The sequence below is a fragment of the Euwallacea similis genome, chromosome 1 (assembly GCF_039881205.1).
Source record: "Euwallacea similis isolate ESF13 chromosome 1, ESF131.1, whole genome shotgun sequence".
Classification (NCBI taxonomy): Eukaryota; Metazoa; Arthropoda; class Insecta; order Coleoptera; family Curculionidae; genus Euwallacea; species Euwallacea similis.
The window spans coordinates 2,477,314-2,497,508 of record NC_089609.1 but is presented as its reverse complement, the minus strand read 5'-3'; the positions used below and the strand labels follow the sequence as shown (position 1 = coordinate 2,497,508).

Below are 20,195 nucleotides of genomic sequence, written 5' to 3'. Positions count from 1 at the left end.
AAGGCTGTAAAAATTCCACTTAATTTTAACTAAATGACACATTTTTAAAACGGCAAATAAATAGCGATTGTTCTTACTGAGAGCATTGATGTTTGTTCAGACATTTTCAATGAGCATATCTTTTACAGAATCATGTTAAGCTATTGCAATATACAAGGTGTTATTTAAGTACGTAGCCAAACTTCAAGAGGTGATTCTTCGAGCGATTTTAAAACGAAAAGTTTATGTAAACATATATAGGTTTGATAATGCTTTATTTTCAAGATACAGGGTGTCAAATTTTTTTTTTAACTTTTATGAAAACTTCTCGTCTTAGAATTACTCAAAAATTTACCCTTTTAAGTTTGGTCACATACTTAAATAACACCTTGTATAGCACACCTTATACATTATCAATATAATATTGAAATTTAAAAGATAATAAAAATTAATACATTTTTTTCCGATGAAGCCGGCGTATTTTTTTCGAAGGCCATTTTCAGCGTTTTTCCTTCTCTCCATATAGCTTCATTTTAGACATTATTTGGGGACTATCAAAACATGATTGTGCTAGTTATCTACATCTCTGATTCTCATGATTTTTCACATTTTTTAACACTCCCGGATGACATTGCACCAAATATTATTCAATCGTAATCTAACATTATTACCGAGTTTATAACCTTATTGCTGCATAACTCGATGGTTTTGCGCCACTGGGATTGGCTCATTACGCAACAACTCACGCCTTAACAGTGAACATAGCTCAGTCGAGAATCGTCATCCAGCCGTGTACTGCTATGCCTGCTAATCTTTCGATCCATTATAATGAATATTAATACCTACTTTCATATCACAAATCACAATTCACCTTCACATACCTATCCCAGAAATACTACTGATAGAAGATTTAATTATAAAAATGTCTGACGCTCTATCGCATGAATTGAACCGATTCAAATTTGATTGAAATTTGTCAAAAAAAAAAGAAGTCAAGCTGAGTTTATGCAGCGCATAACGCATATCATGGCTTGCATAATATAGAAAGTTAGCTTTATAATGATACCTGTTAGCGGGACAGTCTCGTGTCGTCGCAGGTTAGGTCAACAGGAATCCCAAGGTTTTTAGTGGTTTAGGCACTTCGGTGAATCCCACACTGTCCGGTCACTAAAACGTCCAATCGGCTGTTTTATTGAATATTTTCCCCGTAAAAAAAAATACCTGTTAGCATTTGTGTAACACACTTAAGCATTATGTTATGCTTTGGGCGTCGCATAAACTTAGCTTTCTACTTTTCAAAAGGGAATCATTGCATATCAATCTATATATTAGTCACCTTTATAGTTTAACATCCATAATTACTAGGAGGTTAGAATGATAACAGGACAGGATCATTCAGGATTTCAAATTCAACTGATAAGAAACATAAATATATTTATTGCAGTTCTCAACTATCAAATAACCGATTATTATCTAAATGGATCTGCTATTACATCGGCCTTAGTAGTAGTTAGTCAATTTAATATTAATATTGCAAGGAGATTAGTCACAAGAGCGAAAAATAGTTATTTTGAATATGAATGCTTATTGAATATTATACACCTAGGTCATGAAGAACGTTATCATGACCCGAATGTGTAAATACCGAAGCGCGCAGTCCTGACGGGTTTTTTGCGACACGAGGAAAATTTTCCACAGGACACCTTGCCTGGTATTCTGGAGGACGGGTAGTGAGGGATTCCCCGAAACGCCTACCCACAAAAACCTCCGGTTGAACTCGGGTTTAACCATCGGAACTGCCCCTGGGATATATATGGTCACGGTCAGAGAAGACTGAAAGTTGCTACTATCTATTCAACTGTTTTCTATTTGAAAAAGGAGTTGGAGGATCAATCAAAAATCAAAATTTTCTGAGGAATTGAGGACTACATTTCTGAAACAACCAAAGGCGTCCTGTCAAATATTTGCACAAGGAAATTTTATTCTGCTTATATTCTTCTATCTAAAATTCGTACTTAAAAAATTCTATAATAAAAAAATTAGTTAAGTATACTACATTTTTACACAGTTTTATTCCTCACTACGCCTATTGCTACGTACTACCATTTTGATACTGTAATCGTTCACAAATTTGGAGATTAATTTTGAAACATTTGGAACATTCACAGATCATCCGCTTATAAAAATGATCATTAGTTATAATTCACGGGATTACCAGCTCACATCAATCAAATTCAAATTCAATTAGAAGCTAAAATTACATATTCCTATAAATGTTTACTCTATTTACATGATTTTATTAGGTGCCCTACCAGTGGCGGGTCTAGGAATAGGACAAGCTCAGGATTTGCTAGACCACGTTGCCAAGTTTACATAATTTTCTGAAAATAAAGGAAAATAGCATATAATGTTTTATCTGTACAGCTATTGATTTAATTAATTGGAAAATAGGAAAGAATTAAAAATGCGACGCTCAAGGAGATTTGCTAAAAAAATTGGAAAAATCCTCCGATTAAAATGAGCATCCAAAGGGAGATGTGAGGAGATTTGTAACTGGTAAGTTCTCGGAAAATCAGTGAAATCCGAGAAATATGAGCAGGATGGAAAAGGAGACAGCTCCAAAGAAACCTAAGTTGGAATCACGTAGAGGTAATGTGAGCGGCATGTCTTGGATAAATTAATCTCTTATCAGCAGTATATCAAGTGGCTTAATCAGAGTCATACGTGTCAGGTTCATGGTCTATAGCGAGGTTTTTTTAATGATCGCCTGCTATTATACTAACTTCATCACGATAGGAAAATTATTTGCTAAAGCCAGTAGATGCGTAAGCTATTGCAGTTATTGGCTCCTGATAGCGATTAATGGCAGTTGTAGATACTACACTTGTTTTTCCAGCCTCTAATTTATTTTCATAAACTTTACCTGCCACTTAATGTTACCATAATTATAAAATTGGCCTAACTGACCTCACAAATATCCTGTGATAACTCCTAATTATCCAGTCTCTGTAATAATCGATAAAGGAGGTTCTCAGTAAAGGTGTTCAAAATAATTTAGAAATTAATTACTTTCGTAATCCTCATTGATATGTTTGTCTTAAGTGACCCTTTGTTGCTCATACATTTCCTTCATCAACACTTTGCAAACTACCAATTCTTTCTTCATCACCATGAATCTCATATCGATGAGGTATTAATAAACATATTGCAGTGTGATTAGAGTCACAAGACCGAAATTTATGGCAAAAGTTAGTATTCCAACATTTATTAGCCAATATGTTTGTATGTCGTTTGTAGACGAGCGAAAATCGATTAGGTTGTAGGCAGGTATTGTTTGCTATAACCGTAAATACCGCCTTACGCTTATAAAAATAAACCAGTTACACATATTAGCTGATAAAGTCAGCTACACAATGCTCCAGATGACTAACCTCCCTGGATATTGTTTTTGCACGAAAGCACCAATTTCATGAGTAATTTTTATCGCCCTGAGGATTTAATTACGGCAAAATTTTCAAGGATCAGATTGTGACTAAGTTTTAATGTATTTTATTAGAGACTACAGACTACTATAAAACCGTTGAGGTAATAAATAAAGCCTTTCTCTTTTATCGATAATTTAATTCCCCTGTATTAATTAGGTAGGAAAAACTTTCATGTGATTCATTTACTCGCATGATTTTAAATTCCTCTACTCAATTTTGAAAATAATGCAAGCAGATAATGCAGTTCTTGAAAGAACCAATTGGTTCTGGTAAATCTGGTTCTGAGATCTGGATGAAGTTCCGTAGTGACCATATAACCGGTCAAGAAAGGCCAGACAAAGAGGCGGCAAAATATAATTTTCGCTTAAGAATCAGAGAATGCAAAGAAAAAGTAGGGCCCTATCGAAAGGTGTGAAAAAAGGACAAAATGTCAAGGAAAAAAGTCGTTTCTTTTTAAAGTTCGTCCGTTTTATGAAATTCTCCACTGTTTGCTTCTGATATTGACAGCTTATAAATCCCATGCAAAAATCAGGGTCGTGTCAACAATGAAATAAAAAATGAATTAAATCAAGTTTTTATTGACGTTATACCCAATTTTATTTTACTAATTTTGGAAAATTTGTGACAGTTTTGAGAACGCTACTGATTTTTAAAAGTGTCAAAAAACTATAATTTTTAGACTTATAAATCGGTTTGAAAAATACCAAAAAGAGTTAAAAAGGTTCAAAAACTCAAGAAAAAAAACCTTATCATCAATTTAAGTCACATGGTCTCTTTCACTCATGTACCTTAGTTATAATCTTCTGGCAATATGGCAGAAAATAAGGTCAAATTTTATTATTAACCTGAACTAAATTACAAAGGGCTATGATCAAATAAGAAGAAATTACAAAAATATTTGTGTGAAATATTAAGACATGAACTTGTGAGTTTGAAAATTCCTGGTTCTTCTGATAGAGCTCAAGATTCGCCACCTTCAAATCAATGCTCTTCCGAAAATCTCAATATATTCAGTAACAATCTTTGAAATTTCGCTGTGGAATGTAGACTTATTGACTTACACGAATTACCTAATAAGTAATAATGCCTTGCAGTCCCATAAAGGGATTATCAACCCTAATCTTAAAATATAATACCAGTTTTCCATGCAGTGAGCGCTTAGATATCATAGCAGGGTAGAGAGGTAAGCGTAGCTCTTCAAAACGCCAGAAAAAGCTTTGTTTTTATCGGATAGATTATTATCTGGGATGGTTGTAAACTAATATATAAGTATAAGCACTGAGTGTAATATAATCAGTATTTGTTCAGGATTTTGGTTAGAAAAACCATAAATTTGTGCTCTTTGCTGAAAATGAAGTGGATGCAAGTGTGTTTAGTTTTAGTGGCGATTTTCGCTGGAAAAAGTAAGCTTCATCTTGTAATTTTATAGTGATTTTTGTGATTTTTTTGCTCTGTATGATTCTAAATTTTTTAATAATTTTTTCGATTAAAAAAATGTATTAAACTACCTTAAGTACATACGTAACATTTTTACACCATTTTCGTAACTTGACCTATTATTTTTAACTATTTTTGAATTTTACTTTATTTTGGACAATACGTTTCAACTTCAACATCCAAAAATAATTTTTTTTTTCAAAAAAATGGGTCTTCCAATACGCATTCGACATTTACACCAAATATCTAATAAACCCCTAAAACTTATCACCAGAAATACAGATCGATATTCAAACTTTAACATCCTATATATAACTCCCGTGCCTAAGAAGTTTTCTATGTATTTTTGGATATATAATCTACTTTAGAATTTCTTAAACAATATTTTGCAATATCTTGTGTACAGGGTGTCTCCCTCTCAAAACAGTATTTTATAGCATCTAAATTATTGCAGAAGTCGCTTTTGAATACAAGTGTTGCATAAACTCCCGGGGTATCTGAATTGATTCTATTTCCTAAACGAACCACCCTGTACATTTATGCATATCCAAATTTTAAAAGCATATTCCATCTCTATCTTTAACGGTCAAATAAACTGGAAAAATGCCTATTTTTCGAAGGCCGCAACATTCATAGTTTAACTTTATTAAATGGTCTACTTAATGGCTAAAAATTATTTTCAAATACGGCTTGTATCATGGAACGAAATGGTTCTCTTTTGCAGCTCTAGCTGAGAGCTGCCAAACATGCAGAGGAGTGGCATGCCAAGCCAAAGAGATTGCTGAAAAAGATTGTGACGAGTACGTCACAGCTCTTCCTTTCGAAAGTCAGCTAATGTTCAACGGAATAGACGACAATGCTCAATATGGGTGCCTAAATGTCCAATATTATGTCGGTGAGTTGAACTAATCCAATTAATTTGATGAATAAGCATAATAATTTAACAATTTTTTTTTTATTTTTAGGTAAATCTTTGGAACACATTCGACAATGCGTCCTCTCAAGTGACTTAGACACGTATTGCAGCACGCTGAAAACTGTAGTTGCAGTGAAATCATGTAACATGGAATCAGCACTAGAGGAGAGGGAGAAAAGAAATGTTGCAGTTGAAACCGAAGAAGAAGATGACGATGGAAAGAACACAACGGACGATCCAATTACCACCACTACTGATAATGCAGTCGCTCAATTTTTATCAATTTCATGCGTCGTTGCAGCACTGTTGAGCAAACTATTCTAAATCAGTTGAAGTAAATTTAATAGCTGAGTGTTGGTTTGAGTATAAATTATGCGATTATTAAAATTTTATTGTAACTTAGATTTACAGTGAGGTACGCCAATTTGTCGAAATGTACATACATGCAGGAAATATGGTCATTAATAGATAAAATAATAATTTATTTTTTATGTGATTTGTCCTGTGATTACATATATTATGCCAATAAATGTGATTTTTATTAAAATATTTTAAACCAATTGGTCTTTAATTTCCAAAATTTTTACTTACCTTCAATTTGCAAGAGTTGTACAATCGTCTCGTAATACAGAGAAAATTTCAAAAAGCTGAGTATGTTTGAAACACTCCGTATACCGCTGAAATGAAAGTGACCGTTTATGACTGGAGATTTAATTCAAATTCAAATTCAAATGGCAAATGACAAGGAATATTCCAGAACAACTTGTAACAGGAAACTGAATAACTCTGCAGTGCATGTTACTGAATAGACTCCTTTAAAACCGTTGCCGATCGACTGAAGGCTGAAGTTGACGTTACACGCTTTTGGCAGTTGATTGGTTCAGCATTTCAAATTAAAAATTCATTATTAAACTGGCCGAACTAGACAAAAATTATATTTAAATTTGTATTTGTTTATGTAAAAACTTTTTTATTACTAAATTGTTGTTTGTTCGTTAGAGTAACAATTTTCAAGTTTACATGGAAATTTCTCCCCAATAGTTGCATTATATTGGTAAGTATCAAACATTCTTCATCCATGTATTTGTATTTGAACGTAAACTACATTCTGATAGAAGCATTGGGTTTGGGAATTGGCGACTTTTTGGTGACCTTTAATTGTGATTTTAAAGAACAAACTGTATGTAAAGCTGCGAAAAATAAATCCCAAAAGGTATATAAAAATTTGTAATTATCAATCTTCAGATTGATCTGTGTCCTGAGAACTTTGGTTAATTTACTTTAGTTACAATTCTAAGAGTTTACACAGGAGTATTATGAACATAGTGACCTGAATGTGAACATATTCCAAAGAATAACATAAAAAACAGTTTCAAATATACTACTTATGTGGAAAATAATTCAATAAAATATACAAATCATATAAATAAATTAAACCTTTGTCATTTTCTGACACTTACCTCAATCTGACATCCATTATAAAGTAATTATGGATCACTTATTATTAGATCCCAAAAATGTCAGGAAAGAAGGCAAGAAAAGCTTTATTAAGGAATCGAAAGAAAGCAGCTTTGCAATCAACCTCCAAGGAATGTGGAAGCTCATCATACTCTGCAGCTTTTAGTTTTGAAATCGAAGAACTGGAAAATTCTAAAAGTAGTCACTCTTTTAAGGTGAGATATAAGATATTGATCCATGAGCTAATGGTCTTATTCAAAAAGAGATCAAAAAGTCCTAAATATAAAATATTGGTACTTTTCTTGAAATTTTTATAACACAAGTTTTCGAAATTTAAAATATTTTATTTTAAGTTACACCTAGAATGGAAAACTTTTTTTTTAACTGTTATTCAAGTTTTCTTCTTCATTTGTAGAGTCCACTAAAAACACCCATATCAAATGCTTCTGGCACCAAATGTCCCAACTCTGAAAATGCTGATTGTAGTAGGGCAAAAAGAGGTTCTAAAATCTCAAAGCAACAACAGAAAAGCAAAAATTTTGAAGTGACTACTAAGTCCACTACAAAGAAAGTCAAGAAGCAAGCATTATCGCCTGCTTTACCGTCCCCAGTAAGGTATTGTTAGCTATATATGAAAAGTTCTCATTAAGAGCATTTTAGATTGAGAGAGTGAGCACAAGCAAAAGTCTTCTTGTATCAGGAAACAATAAAGAAAATGATTCGATGTTCCAAATTGTTCAGAATGATGATGTCAATTTTTTGACTTTTGAGGATAAAGAAAATTACAAAGATTTAGCTGAAAATGGAAAAAGTGGTAGATGGCTTAGGTCTTCAACAAAAAGATCTATGATGACAGCTGAAAAGCAAAATGTTATCAAGCCAATGTTGGAAAGAGAAAGTAAGGGATTAATAAATTATTATTTCATGTAAGATTCATGGATAACAAATTTAACTGGTAACTGCTTCTTGTCATAAAAAGCTCACTACAATATTTTGCATTTTAGGGAATGATAGTGGAACAATTAGCTTCATCACAGTAAGGAAGCGTCAACAATGTTCGTCAAAAGACGATCTTAATTGGACAAGTGACAAGATATATGGAAACATAAAGGAAGCAGATTCTGATAATGGTGATTGTTTATTCCATTTTTTTACGCCATCTTAAAGTTAACTTCTGTTCTATTAAAATTCGGCGAAAATGAAGATTTGATTCCCGACCGTGATCAAATTGACACCAATGCTAATCTAGAGTCTGCTGCAATTGGAAGTGAAACCCATACGTTTGAGGCCTCCCGGGATCAAGATCTTTTTAAAATGGTCCTCAATGCGTCAAACCGCGACTTACGTAAGTTGGTAAAACACATTTTTATTTAATACACAACTATATAACCCCTTCCTTTATCCCTTTTCTCCTGATTTAGTTTATTTTTTTTTTATTTTTGGGAATAACGCTTCATACTTCAGTAAGAGTTAACGCGGTGGAATGGCATATTATTTCAGTTAAATGTAACTGAAAATAATAATCACCCTTGACTAAACATTTGTGTTCCCAATCAGCTTCAAATATAGAGCATATTTACAACAATAGTTTCTTTTAGCTAACATTGTATCAGAAACCGGAGAGTCGGTGCTTTTAAGTGATACATTCGCTAAAAGCAAAATGTCAGTAGCTCCTAGACTAACAAGATCCAGTACATTTACTAAAGACGTTGGTACAGAAACACCGGATGTCAAAAATAAAAAGATCGACAGGAAAAAATGGTCTCAATCTACGATGTCAGCATTTAATGCTAAGAATGATAGAGGTACGTTTGGTATTTGAGTCATGATATGCATTCAAGGTGAATCTGTAAATTTAGGATTAGAAACTTTAGTTATCTCTCTCTCTCTCTCATATAATTATTTTAAACTTAGTTAGAAGATAATAAAAGAGATCTTTCTGTTTCAGCTGACTCCGAATTAGAACCAAACTTATTTACTAACATTTCTGCAATAACTGATAGAAGAAGCACCTTTACCAAAGATGATATTAAAGTTCCAGTGTTAAAAAAGAAAACATCTGTCAGGAAGCAATGGTCCCAATGTGAGGAATATGAGGCTTGTAAAAATAGCAAAATTGGTATGCTTATCTACATTGGCATCTTGAATCAAATTACATTAAAGTAATTTCAATTAGATGATCAATCAGCAATCTTTGACAATACCGTTGCAAGTCCTGAAACCTCTACCGACTGCTACAACGCAATTGTAAAGAGAAACACTTTTCTTGAGGAAGGTGATATTGAAAACTCAGAGACCAAGAGACAATCAGTCAGAAAGAGATGGTCCCAATGTGAAGAAATTCAAGTACTGAAGAACAGGGAAATGGGTAAATTTTTAAATTATTTGGCGTAAATGTGTAGCAAAGTCAAGAAAGTACCTTGCATGTAATTTGTTTATAAACATGGTTCTGGAACCTAGGGGCTTGCCCTTGAAAAGTTAAATTCAATATCATTATTAATCCCCCTTGAAAACCCTATTGATGTGTATTGGGATTTTTCCGAAATATATACAAACAATTTTACAATCTGGGTCTTACGTCAGCAGCTAATAAAAAACACGTATTATCTCCACCTTATAAAATGTCAAAATATTAAAAATTAATAGTTGGTTATATTTCTTTTTGGACGTTATTTTACATGTTATTATAACATAATTTTTAAAATAAAGATCTTCATCATTCGTTGGGAGGCCGAAAATCTGTTGGAAGACGCTGGAATCAAATTGAGAAAACTCCGCTTGTGCCTAGAGGTATAGTTATTATATTTCCTCTTTATTTCTATATGAAGAAATCAATCAACCATTATTTTTAGTATCCGGACCAAAAACCGCCTCTAAAACAAATAAATCGGTTTCATTTTGGATAGCATCTCCACACCATTCCAATGAAATGTCAAAGAAAGAAACTCGGGCCAAAAAATCAGTAAAAATTGCAAGCCCTTTAAGTACGCCCACTAGGAAAACGCGATCTCCTTTAGTGGTGCGAAAAACGCCTGCAGCTAAATCCCATTTACAAAACAGCAGCATTTTGGCCGGCAATTTTAAAGGTAAATTTGGAATTTAAACCCATTTGTATATCTTGTGTTGTATACATATAAGCGTCCACTATAATATGCAAGGCTGGATAGAACCACTTATTCAATGTCTTGAGGATTTTGAGAAATTTTCGTCTCTGCTTTTCAACACCTTAATTAATTGAAATTACTTTGCGCATTTTCAGCTTCAAAATCACCCATTTTGCCATCGACATCGGCCATAAGCACTCCGTTCAGAATCAACAAAGATAACAAATTGGTGAAAGAAATGTTAAAAACAAAAGATAAAAGCGTAGGGGATAAAACTGCAAAAAAAACATCCAAAGTAAAAGTGCCCAATTTTCAAAAAATCCACGAACGCCAGTTCGAAAAAATGGAAAGCATTATTGATCTGCAAGAAAGAAAGATTGCTAGGGCCAAAAATTTGTTATCAGGAACTAAACCGCTATTCAAACATAGTACTAGCAAAGATGCATCTAAAGAATCAAGGAGAGCTCTTTTCAGTCCGTCGACGACCATTAACGAGAGCCTTCACAAACCTGTGCAAGAAAAAATCGATAAACGCGGTTCTTCGACCAAAGTTAATATTGATTTAAAACAGGAAACACCATCCGGAAAATCTGCAATTCCAAGAGTAATTTCGAAACCTATACAGCATATGTTAACGAACAAAATAATAATTAAAGAGCAGAAGCAACAGAAATCACAAGCTGTAAGTCGGTTCGGATTCAAAATGACTGCAAATAAATCAGCGACTAAACAGGAGCAAATTGAAGCCATTGTCTCTAAGTCTAAGTTGGCTGTAAGTAGAAAAGTGTTGAATCGCAACCATTTGGCAAAGGTGAGGACAAACAGGCGATTTGAACTGTTAATGCAAATGAGGGCCAATGAAGGCAAGAAGAAATGACTTAAATTTTACAATAATTGATGAAAGTGTCTTGTAGAAATCCAGGTTTTTGTGCCATTTCTGCTTAACATTCTTCAAAGTCATTATAAATGTTGGTTTTACTTCTTTATGCTATTTTGATATTAGGCATTTTTAACAATTGTTAGGACTAGTAGATTATTCATATCTTTTATTGTACGATGCACTCCAATTAAAGTGCTTTTTATGCGTGTATTTGTTGTTTATAATATTAGACATTTTAAAACCTTTATTTTATAACCAAGACCCAAAATTTGATTTCTGTAAATATCACCCAAAGAGTAAAAGCTCTATGTCTTTAAAAGGTCTGTACAAAAATCTACTACAGATTTCTGAGGCGAAAACATGACGACTTAATCCAATTTATCTTAGTCCGAAAGTCGACTATTTTAAAAACACAGCGTCAAAATGAAGGTTAAAAAAAAGAGAAAAGATTAATTACTTGGTAGTACTAATGTCTGAACAAAATGATGCATCGGGAGGTTTTTAGGGGCGAGATATCAGAATCCGTTTACATTTTCGAATCACATTGTAGAGGGCGCTGTCAAAGCTAGGTGAACTCTCTTTAAAGGGCTATACATTTTTTATCACCCGGTATAAAATTTTATTTATTATTAAATTCGTATTTTTCTACATGTTTTATAAAAAAAAGGATAACTTGGTAGAAGTCCTTACGGACATTCTTTCTTCAGATATTTGAAGTTTAAAGTTCGCTGCATGTCTTGAAAAATAACTTTAAAATACATATTTACTTGTACAGTACAATAAAATAAATAATAAAAAATTGGTATAGTCAAATAAAAACAGGATGATTTAAAAAAATTATAAGAATTGAAAATTAATTGAATATTTTGATTTTTTCGATTCAACTATACGAGTAAATATATATGTATTTTAAAATTATTTTTTAAGACATGCAGCGAACTTTAATCCTAAAATATCTTAAAAAGGAATGCCCATAAGGACTTTTATCAAGATACCATTTTTTCATAAAACATGTAGAAAAACACAAGTTTAGTCATAAATAAATTTTATGTCGCATGATAAAGTTATATCTCTCTGAAGAATTTGCCTAACACTATCAACGTCCTCTACGATGCGCATCGAAAATGTAAACAGATTCTGATTTTTTGTCCCTAAAAACCCCCCGACGCAACATTTTGTTCAGACAGTAGCATTATAAACGAAGTAATAAATTTTTTTCCTTTTTTCAACCTTCACTTTGATGTCCTGTATTTTGAAAACCGTTCACTTTTGAACAATAGTAAATTGGATCAAATCGTCATGTTTCCGTCTCAGAAAGCTGTAATACAATTTTGTACAGATCTTTTAGAAACACCCTGTATGAAAAGTTATTCGCGTTTTAACGTCACTTGTAATAATTCAGTAGTAAAAAAGACGACACTAGGTTCACTAATATTATTAAGAATGTACACAAAAATGGCTGATTTATTGTCTGCTTTAATTGAAAAACCTCACTTGGAGTGAATTATTTGTTTGAAAAACCAAAAATGCATAAAGTCTTAAAGTGAAGTTCCATTATATTAATATTTTATCTAATAGTAGCATGCTGTTGGAAATCAACCATAGAACAAGTCCCTAAAAGATCTATTCTTATTCCTTGATTGTCAATAGGGCTGTGAATTTTTATTTGCCTCATATGGGTATCTCTACCATTTTGATGATTACTGGTCACTGCTATTTGTATCATAAACACCCTTATTGGCTTATCTCGTATATCTCTTATGGGAACATGAACCCAGCCTTAAAATCAATGGAAAAACCCTCATTTTTTGTCCTTCAAAATTTTTCAAAGCTCCCACCTGAAGGTTCAACTAGGGGAACAACTTCATTCTCTTGCAGATCGTTAAAGTGCGTTCCGACACGTATAGAAATTCTACTAGGAGTATAGCTCTCATCCAGTTTATAATCAGTGTAAATGTATATATCACTAATAGTAGTTTTTCGTTGAAATTGAATGTTAACTAAATGGGGCAATTGACCATCTGACTGCCAGTATGTGTCTGCTCGATCATCTCTGAGCTGATCTACTCCAAAACCTTTAAAAAAGAATTTAATGCAACTTATAGGGACATTCAAAAAAGAATACCAGGTTTACAAGAAGAAAGGCTCCAAACTGCATGAGAACCTACTTCTCTTACATTCCCAGTTCTCTCGATTTTAATGGGGTCTACATCTTTGGAATTTCGTAGAGACATTTTAATTTATTATTATGACTTATACGATTTAAAAAGAAGTAATAATAACATGAACTTACAGAAATGGAAATCAACAAATGAAATCAGCTGATTAAGTATCTGTTTAAGGGTTTTGAAAAGAGAAACCTTTCAGTTAATTTTCAGCAAAGGGGATTGGCTGGCTATTATCCGAGATATGATTGCTTGAAAATCTTCAAAATAACTCTTAGTTTGGATTAAAATCATGGTGTGTAGTACAAGTAAGAGTGAAATAGGTATATTTCAAAGTAACAATGCTTTTGTGCGATTTGCTCTACTGAATAAGTGAAATATTAGAAAGTCCCTATCCCTGTTCTTCTAATTTGTTAGCATAACCTTACAATTGCATGTGATTTTATTTTTGTTTTTTTCTTTTTCAGTTCTCACATTTTAAAACTGTTTAAACAGTTTTGAACCCTTTCTTAAAAATTATTTGAATACAAAAAAGAATCCTGATCTTATATACATATTATCATGGTACCAAAAAATCAGCGGAAACCCAACGTTAGTGGGAAACAAAAGGGAAAACCTTCCAGAAAGCAACTAAGGAAAGAAAAGAGAAAAGTGAAAAAAATTAGAAGAAACGACTTTCATTCTCAAAAGCGTAATTTTTTTGCTTCCAAAAAAATGGTAGCTACTGCAGAAAAACTAGGTATACAAGACAAAAAGCCATTGAAAAAGTTGCTACCAAAAATACAAAGCAATCATACAAAAGTAACGGTACGAGCTAATTCTCCTGAGAAAAACTCTTGTGGGAATAAGGTAATGAATTAAATAGTCTTTATGAATTCTTTTTTTTTTTAATTTTTAAAGTCTTTTTTTTATTAGAGCTCCTGCAGACTGACTTTTTATTGGTTAATAGTTTAATCAGTCAGGGGGTGTGCATTTGTTTAAATTGCTAATATATACAGGGTGTTCCAGTTTATAGTAGCAGGACTTTAACAGTCGATAGAAGACCTTTTCTTAAGATGAAAATGTTATATAAATATATATTGAAAACGGCTCGGTTTTTGAGATACAGGGTGGCAAACTTGACTTTTTTTTCATTTTTAAAAAATAATTCACTCAAATATTAAGACACAGCCATGAAATTTGATATTTTGGGATTTTTCGCAGTGCTGAATTTATACTTGTTAAAATTTTCGTCAAATTTACAGAGGGCGCTATATGCAACATACTAGTGAATATTTAAATTATGATAAGTTTTTTGTGCCTCCTTGTAGCAACTTTTTTTTAATCAAAATGGATTCGCCGTTTATTTTTTTCTAAAAAAGGTACTCTTGTTATAAATTGCTAAATATAAATGTTTTCGAGATATTTTGAATTTGGTCCTTAGCAGTACGACTGGCTTCCACAAGGGAGGAAATTAAAATTAATTAATAATTAATAATTTTAATTAATAAATAAATAATATTAAATGTAATAGTCACATTGATATTGAGTTGTTGATAAATGTTGATGTTGAAATGTTGAAAAATTGATAAAGTTGATAAATGAATTTAAAAAATATTTTAGCGTTTATTAAACATATAAAAATTGGCAAAATTAATGATTTACTATCAAATCACAACTCCCTTGTGGAAGCCAGTCGTACTGCTAAGGACCAAATTTAAAATATTTCGAAAACATTGACATTTAGCAATTTATAACAAGAGTACCTTTTTTAGAAAAAAATGAACGGCGAATCCATTTTGATTTAAAAAAAGTTGCTACAAGGAGGCACAAAAAACTTATCATAATTTAAATATTCACTAGTATGTTGCATATAGCGCCCTCTGTAAATTTGACGAAAATTTTAACAAGTATAAATTCGGCACTGCGAAAAATCCCAAAATATCAAATTTCATGGCTGTGTCTTAATATTTGAGTGAATTATTTTTTAAAAATGAAAAAAAAAGTCAAGTTCGCCACCCTGTATCTCAAAAACCGAGCCTTTTCAATATATATTTATATAACATTTTCATCTTAAGAAAAGGTCTTCTATCGACTGTTAAAGTCCTGCTACTATAAACTGGAACACCCTGTATATCACAATTTTTAGGTTTTAAGCATTGAAGAAATACATAAAAAAGAGAAAAGGGAACAGAAAAAAGTTCAAAAAGATATGATTAAGCAAAGGAGAGAACAGCTATTAAGAGAAAATAAAAAAGAAGATGTAACAATTAGAAAACTAGAAAAGCAGCTTAAATTGCATAAAAGAAAGAGCAAATCGATTCCAAAATCTTTTGCTGCTGATGGACTTGATTGTGAGTATATTTTGCTATAAAAAGGCCTCTAGATCTACAAAAATATATTTATTTAAAACTTATCTTAAAGTTAATTCTAAACCTGTTTAGATTTATTGGAAGTTTGTGATGCTAAGTATATGAAGAATGCAGCAGTTGCAGAGCAGGACTTAAATGATGTCAATGACAATTTTGAGGAAGATTATGTTTTGATGACTGAAAAAGAAAAATCAAATAAAACAAAACAGACAAAACAGAAGGCAAACAACCAAGACTCCAGTGAAGGAGAACAAAGTGATGGTGAAGACTTGTTGAATGAAGATGATGATTTTGATAGTGATGGTAGTAAGTAAGATAAAATTTTTAGTTACTGTTTGTTATATTATTTATTCAATTAGAAGAAGAAAATGTAAGTTTAAAAAGTGAAGAAGGAACTGATGATTTGGATATGAATTCTGAAAGTGATAATGAAATTAAGAGAAAAAACAGTCACTTTTCATCAAGTGATGAAAACTCTGTGTTGTCTGATGCAAATGAATATAAATCGTCAAAAGAAAAAAAAAATGCAAAATCTAAAAGAAAATTATCCTCAAAAGATAAAGATATCCCTTTATCTAAGAAAAAAAAGATTGAGAACTTAAATAAGCCAGAAGATGATAGTACCCTCTCTACATCAGATATTGAGGGTAAAGCTGAAGAGGAGGAGGAAGATTGTGTAGATTATCATAATGGTAACAAGGAAGACCTTTGGGAGGATATCTATGGCAGGCTAAGATCCAAAGATGGAGCAATAGTAAATGTAAGTATTTCATTTCCATGATACTAAACAGTCATATACAGGCTATATCTAGGGACAGAAACGTTGACTTTTTAGTTCTTCTATTGTTAGACACATTTCTATAAATTTAAGCCGTACGTTTAGGAAACATCCTGCATAGACTCAAAAAATAATTGATTCCAATTGAAAATGATCTAAAGAGCTATTTTAGGAGAAAAAAGAGCGGAAGTATGTTCCTCCGGCAATACGAGCAAGGCTGGAAGCAAATAGAGGAGATGATGCAAAGCACAAAGTGAAGTTGGATAAATTGAAAAAGCAACTTAAAGGTTGGTATTTAAGGGCATATGGAAATCGGAAAACAAAATGTGTTTGAGTTTTAAAATATTATGCTTTATTCTATTCTCATTTTTAGGACTTTTGAACAGGTTGGCTGAAAGTAACATGCATAACATTGCAAACCAAATTGAAGAACTTTACATGACTAATAGTCGCAATGATATGAACGAAACGTTAACAGCCCTCATTACCGAGTCTTTAATCTGTACTGTGATGACTCCAGAAAGATTGTTACTGGAGCATATGCTGCTTATTGCAGTTTTACACGCCAATGTTGGAAATGAAGTAGGTAAGAAATTTCAAAGTGATAAATTTGTTATACAGAAACATTTTAAATTGTTTTCCTCTGTTATATGTCCGTACTACAATATATATCAGCGTTAGATATATTTCTAATTAATATATTTCCTCAGGTGCTCATTTTCTCCAAACAATTGCGAAATGCTTCGACAACCTTACAAAATCTGACCAAAACGTTGAAAACAAAACTCTAGACAACGTAGTAAATGTTCTAGCTCAGCTTTATAACTTTAAAGTTTTCGATGCTAAACTTCTGTATGAAATCCTACTTCATTTGGCAAGTAATTTTGAGGAGAAAAACGTGGACTGCATCTTGCACGTTCTGCGGAGTGTAGGGTTTAGTTTGCGAAAGGACGACCCATTAGCTTTGAAAAACTTAATATTAGAGTTACAGAAACAAGCAGTCAGTGCATCTGAAGAGAAAGTAAGCAAGTAAGTATTTTCAGAAAAATTCGATTCGATCACACTGAATAATTTATGTTTTAATATTGACTTATTCTGTAAGTTTGGTTTCATTTTATATTTTCTTCTATAGCTCAAGAGTTAAGTTTTTGCTTGATATTTTATTGGCAATTAAGAACAACAATGTAACGAAAATACCCAATTATGACATCTCTTACTCTGAACATTTGAAGAAGATTATGAAAGGTTTCATCAGAAGAGGCAATTATGTTACTCCCTTGAATATTTCTTTGGAAGATTTAAGGAATGGTAAGCACGTTTTGATGAACAAATTTATTATTGTCCTTTTTTTCAAGAAATTAATTTTGTTGATAAATTTATTAGAAAAATTAATTTCTATAAGATATTTGTGCTTTTTTTGAATATCTCTGGATGCAATTTTTTTCTCCATTTAACTGACTTCTTATCTCTTATCTTTTCCAAGAGTCACAACGTTCCAATGTAAGAACAAGATTATTCTACATCTTTCAATAGCGAAGTTTAAACTGTCAATTAATAATCATTTCTTGTTGGCTGATTCCTCAGTTAAAATAATATTAAAAGGATTATTTTTTTTAATTTTTAGCCGACGAAAGAGGGAAATGGTGGGTAGTCGGTTCGGCATGGACCGGCAAAATCGAAACCAACACCAAAAAAGAGGTAACTTCAAAATCGAACCAATTTTCTCAGCAGTTATTGGACCTGGCAAGAAAGCAGAGAATGAATACTGATACTCGAAGAGATATATTTTGCATTATAATGTCTGCCGAAGATTACCTGGACGCATTCGAAAAACTGTTAAGACTGGGTCTAAAAACACAACAGGAGCGTGAAATAATTCACGTTATCGTGCATTGTTGTCTACATGAGAAGTCGTTCAATCCGTTTTACGCGGTTTTAGCTCAAAAGTTCTGTGAATATGACAGAAGATTTCAGGTGAGTTTTTGTTGGAAAAAATTGTACAGGGTGTTTAATAACCACACGGTGAAGGTTTTCGTTATCTCATACATTCGATACTGCTACCTTTATATTCAGTTTTAAAAAGCAGATCTCAATGCAGACTCCCAACACATTTTTTAATAAAAATTACAGCTATTTTTTCATTATTGTAGATGACAATTAAATGTTCTGTGTGGGACAAATTGAAAACACTAAATAGCCATTCAGGACTGCAAATATCAAACTTGGCTAAACTGTTAACACATTTATTTATCCATAAAGGACTGCCCATTTCAACATTAAAGGTAAGAACTTATATGTATATATTAAGAGCTTTATGATGTATGTATACAGGGACAAATGGGTTATTTCCGCTTACATACTTAATTATTACCTTGTATTTATAAGTGCTTTGCGAAATATGCTTTTAGGCCTTATTGGAAATCATATGTTTTCAGATCGTCGAATTTAGCGAGCTAGATAAAGTCACTCTTCGCTTAGTTCGGCAAATTCTCCTTGGCATTTTATTACACGAAGAATTAGAAGCAGTGCAAGTAGTATTTACGAATATAGCTCTGGCAGATAAATTGAAAATGTTTAGGGAAAGCTTGCGATTATTTATTCACCACTTTTTACTGAGGAATTTGAAAGACGGTGTCGTTAATGAGGATCAGAAACGAAATTTGGAGATTAGGGCTAGGATGGTAGAAAAAATTTTAACTGCCAAGGAATCCAGAGGGAGTTGGTGACAGAATGTTGTGGTTGATGCACATATTTTATGTGAGTAAGGCTTTAAAAGTAGTGTGTTTGACCAATTCTGAGTTAAATTTGTTTTGTAAATATGCAGTTTAATGTATTTACCAGTTGATAACAAATTTTTATTGATCATATAAATTATGCTTCAGTCATATTTCCGGTAATTTATACGTTTACTGGACGTTTTAGTGGTTGCAATATAAAGTTGATTCAGTTTAAATCAAAAATACTTTTGCATTTATCTTTCAAATCATTCATTATTTAATTCTTTTAAGTTTAAAATGTTAAAGAACTTAGATTATTTTCCAATTACAAACGAGCTAAGATTATCAATAATCTATGTAATCCGAAATATATTTTTCACACTTAAAGACTCCGAATTACATATAATTAAATGTTTTGCTTCATTGGGTGAAGCAAGTTCAAGAAGTCGCCAAAAAATCCCAGACGAAAAGATGTATTTAATATTTAAACGTTGAAATGAAACATTGATCCCAAAACAAATAACTTTGCTGCGTTTGTTATCACGAATAATTTAAAAAATCTTAATCTCTCCTAAGCGCATTAATTTACACACAGATTTAATGCTCATACTCCATGTTTGACTATTACACCATGACAACTCAAACATATACACCAGGGCATGACATGGTTTTGTGCACAAACCCACAGGATTTTAATAAAATTGATTAACGCACGTATAGTTTTAATCCCGAAACATTATCAGCTTAATCAAATAGAATCGCATAAGCATAAAGATAAAGCATCAGTTTCCCGAGATATAACAACTCGTTTTGTAAGTGTTCTCGTTTGTTCATAAAATTTCCTGCTGAGAAACTTATTATTATTGTGAAAAATTGAAAATGAAGCAGTTAATAGCTCTGGTAATGGTGTTAATTTCCCTGAGTA

General features: G+C 32.2%; 4 protein-coding genes across 4 annotated transcripts; 3 read left to right on the top strand and 1 right to left on the bottom strand.

The window, feature by feature from the left end:
• Positions 1-4,724: 4,724 nt before the first annotated feature.
• Positions 4,725-6,377, top strand: LOC136408950 (uncharacterized). The gene is made up of 3 exons (XM_066390185.1): positions 4,725-4,867; positions 5,626-5,796; positions 5,867-6,377. Exons 1-3 carry the CDS (start codon positions 4,816-4,818, stop codon positions 6,139-6,141), a joined length of 498 nt encoding a protein of 165 aa, XP_066246282.1. The 5' UTR covers positions 4,725-4,815; the 3' UTR covers positions 6,142-6,377.
• A 366-nt stretch (positions 6,378-6,743) lies between these two features.
• On the top strand, positions 6,744-11,457 carry LOC136412109 (uncharacterized). The gene is made up of 12 exons (XM_066395014.1): positions 6,744-6,871; positions 7,326-7,490; positions 7,691-7,885; positions 7,936-8,173; positions 8,280-8,405; positions 8,480-8,620; positions 8,874-9,080; positions 9,224-9,394; positions 9,452-9,643; positions 9,985-10,065; positions 10,128-10,361; positions 10,535-11,457. The coding sequence occupies exons 2-12, from the start codon at positions 7,335-7,337 to the stop codon at positions 11,254-11,256; spliced, it is 2,463 nt and encodes an 820-aa protein (XP_066251111.1). The 5' UTR covers positions 6,744-6,871; positions 7,326-7,334; the 3' UTR covers positions 11,257-11,457.
• A 1,354-nt stretch (positions 11,458-12,811) lies between these two features.
• Positions 12,812-13,550, bottom strand: LOC136409012 (anaphase-promoting complex subunit 10-like). Its single transcript, XM_066390281.1, has 3 exons — positions 13,385-13,550; positions 13,098-13,334; positions 12,812-13,038 (listed from the first exon to the last, which is right to left on the bottom strand). Exons 1-3 carry the CDS (start codon positions 13,491-13,493, stop codon positions 12,827-12,829), a joined length of 558 nt encoding a protein of 185 aa, XP_066246378.1. The 5' UTR covers positions 13,494-13,550; the 3' UTR covers positions 12,812-12,826.
• Positions 13,551-13,939: 389 nt separating this feature from the next.
• LOC136414176 (nucleolar MIF4G domain-containing protein 1 homolog) lies at positions 13,940-20,102 on the top strand. The gene is made up of 11 exons (XM_066398037.1): positions 13,940-14,273; positions 15,553-15,757; positions 15,848-16,081; positions 16,135-16,535; positions 16,726-16,840; positions 16,927-17,139; positions 17,264-17,582; positions 17,686-17,861; positions 18,178-18,527; positions 18,704-18,835; positions 18,989-20,102. The coding sequence occupies exons 1-11, from the start codon at positions 13,986-13,988 to the stop codon at positions 19,277-19,279; spliced, it is 2,724 nt and encodes a 907-aa protein (XP_066254134.1). The 5' UTR covers positions 13,940-13,985; the 3' UTR covers positions 19,280-20,102.
• Positions 20,103-20,195: the final 93 nt, after the last annotated feature.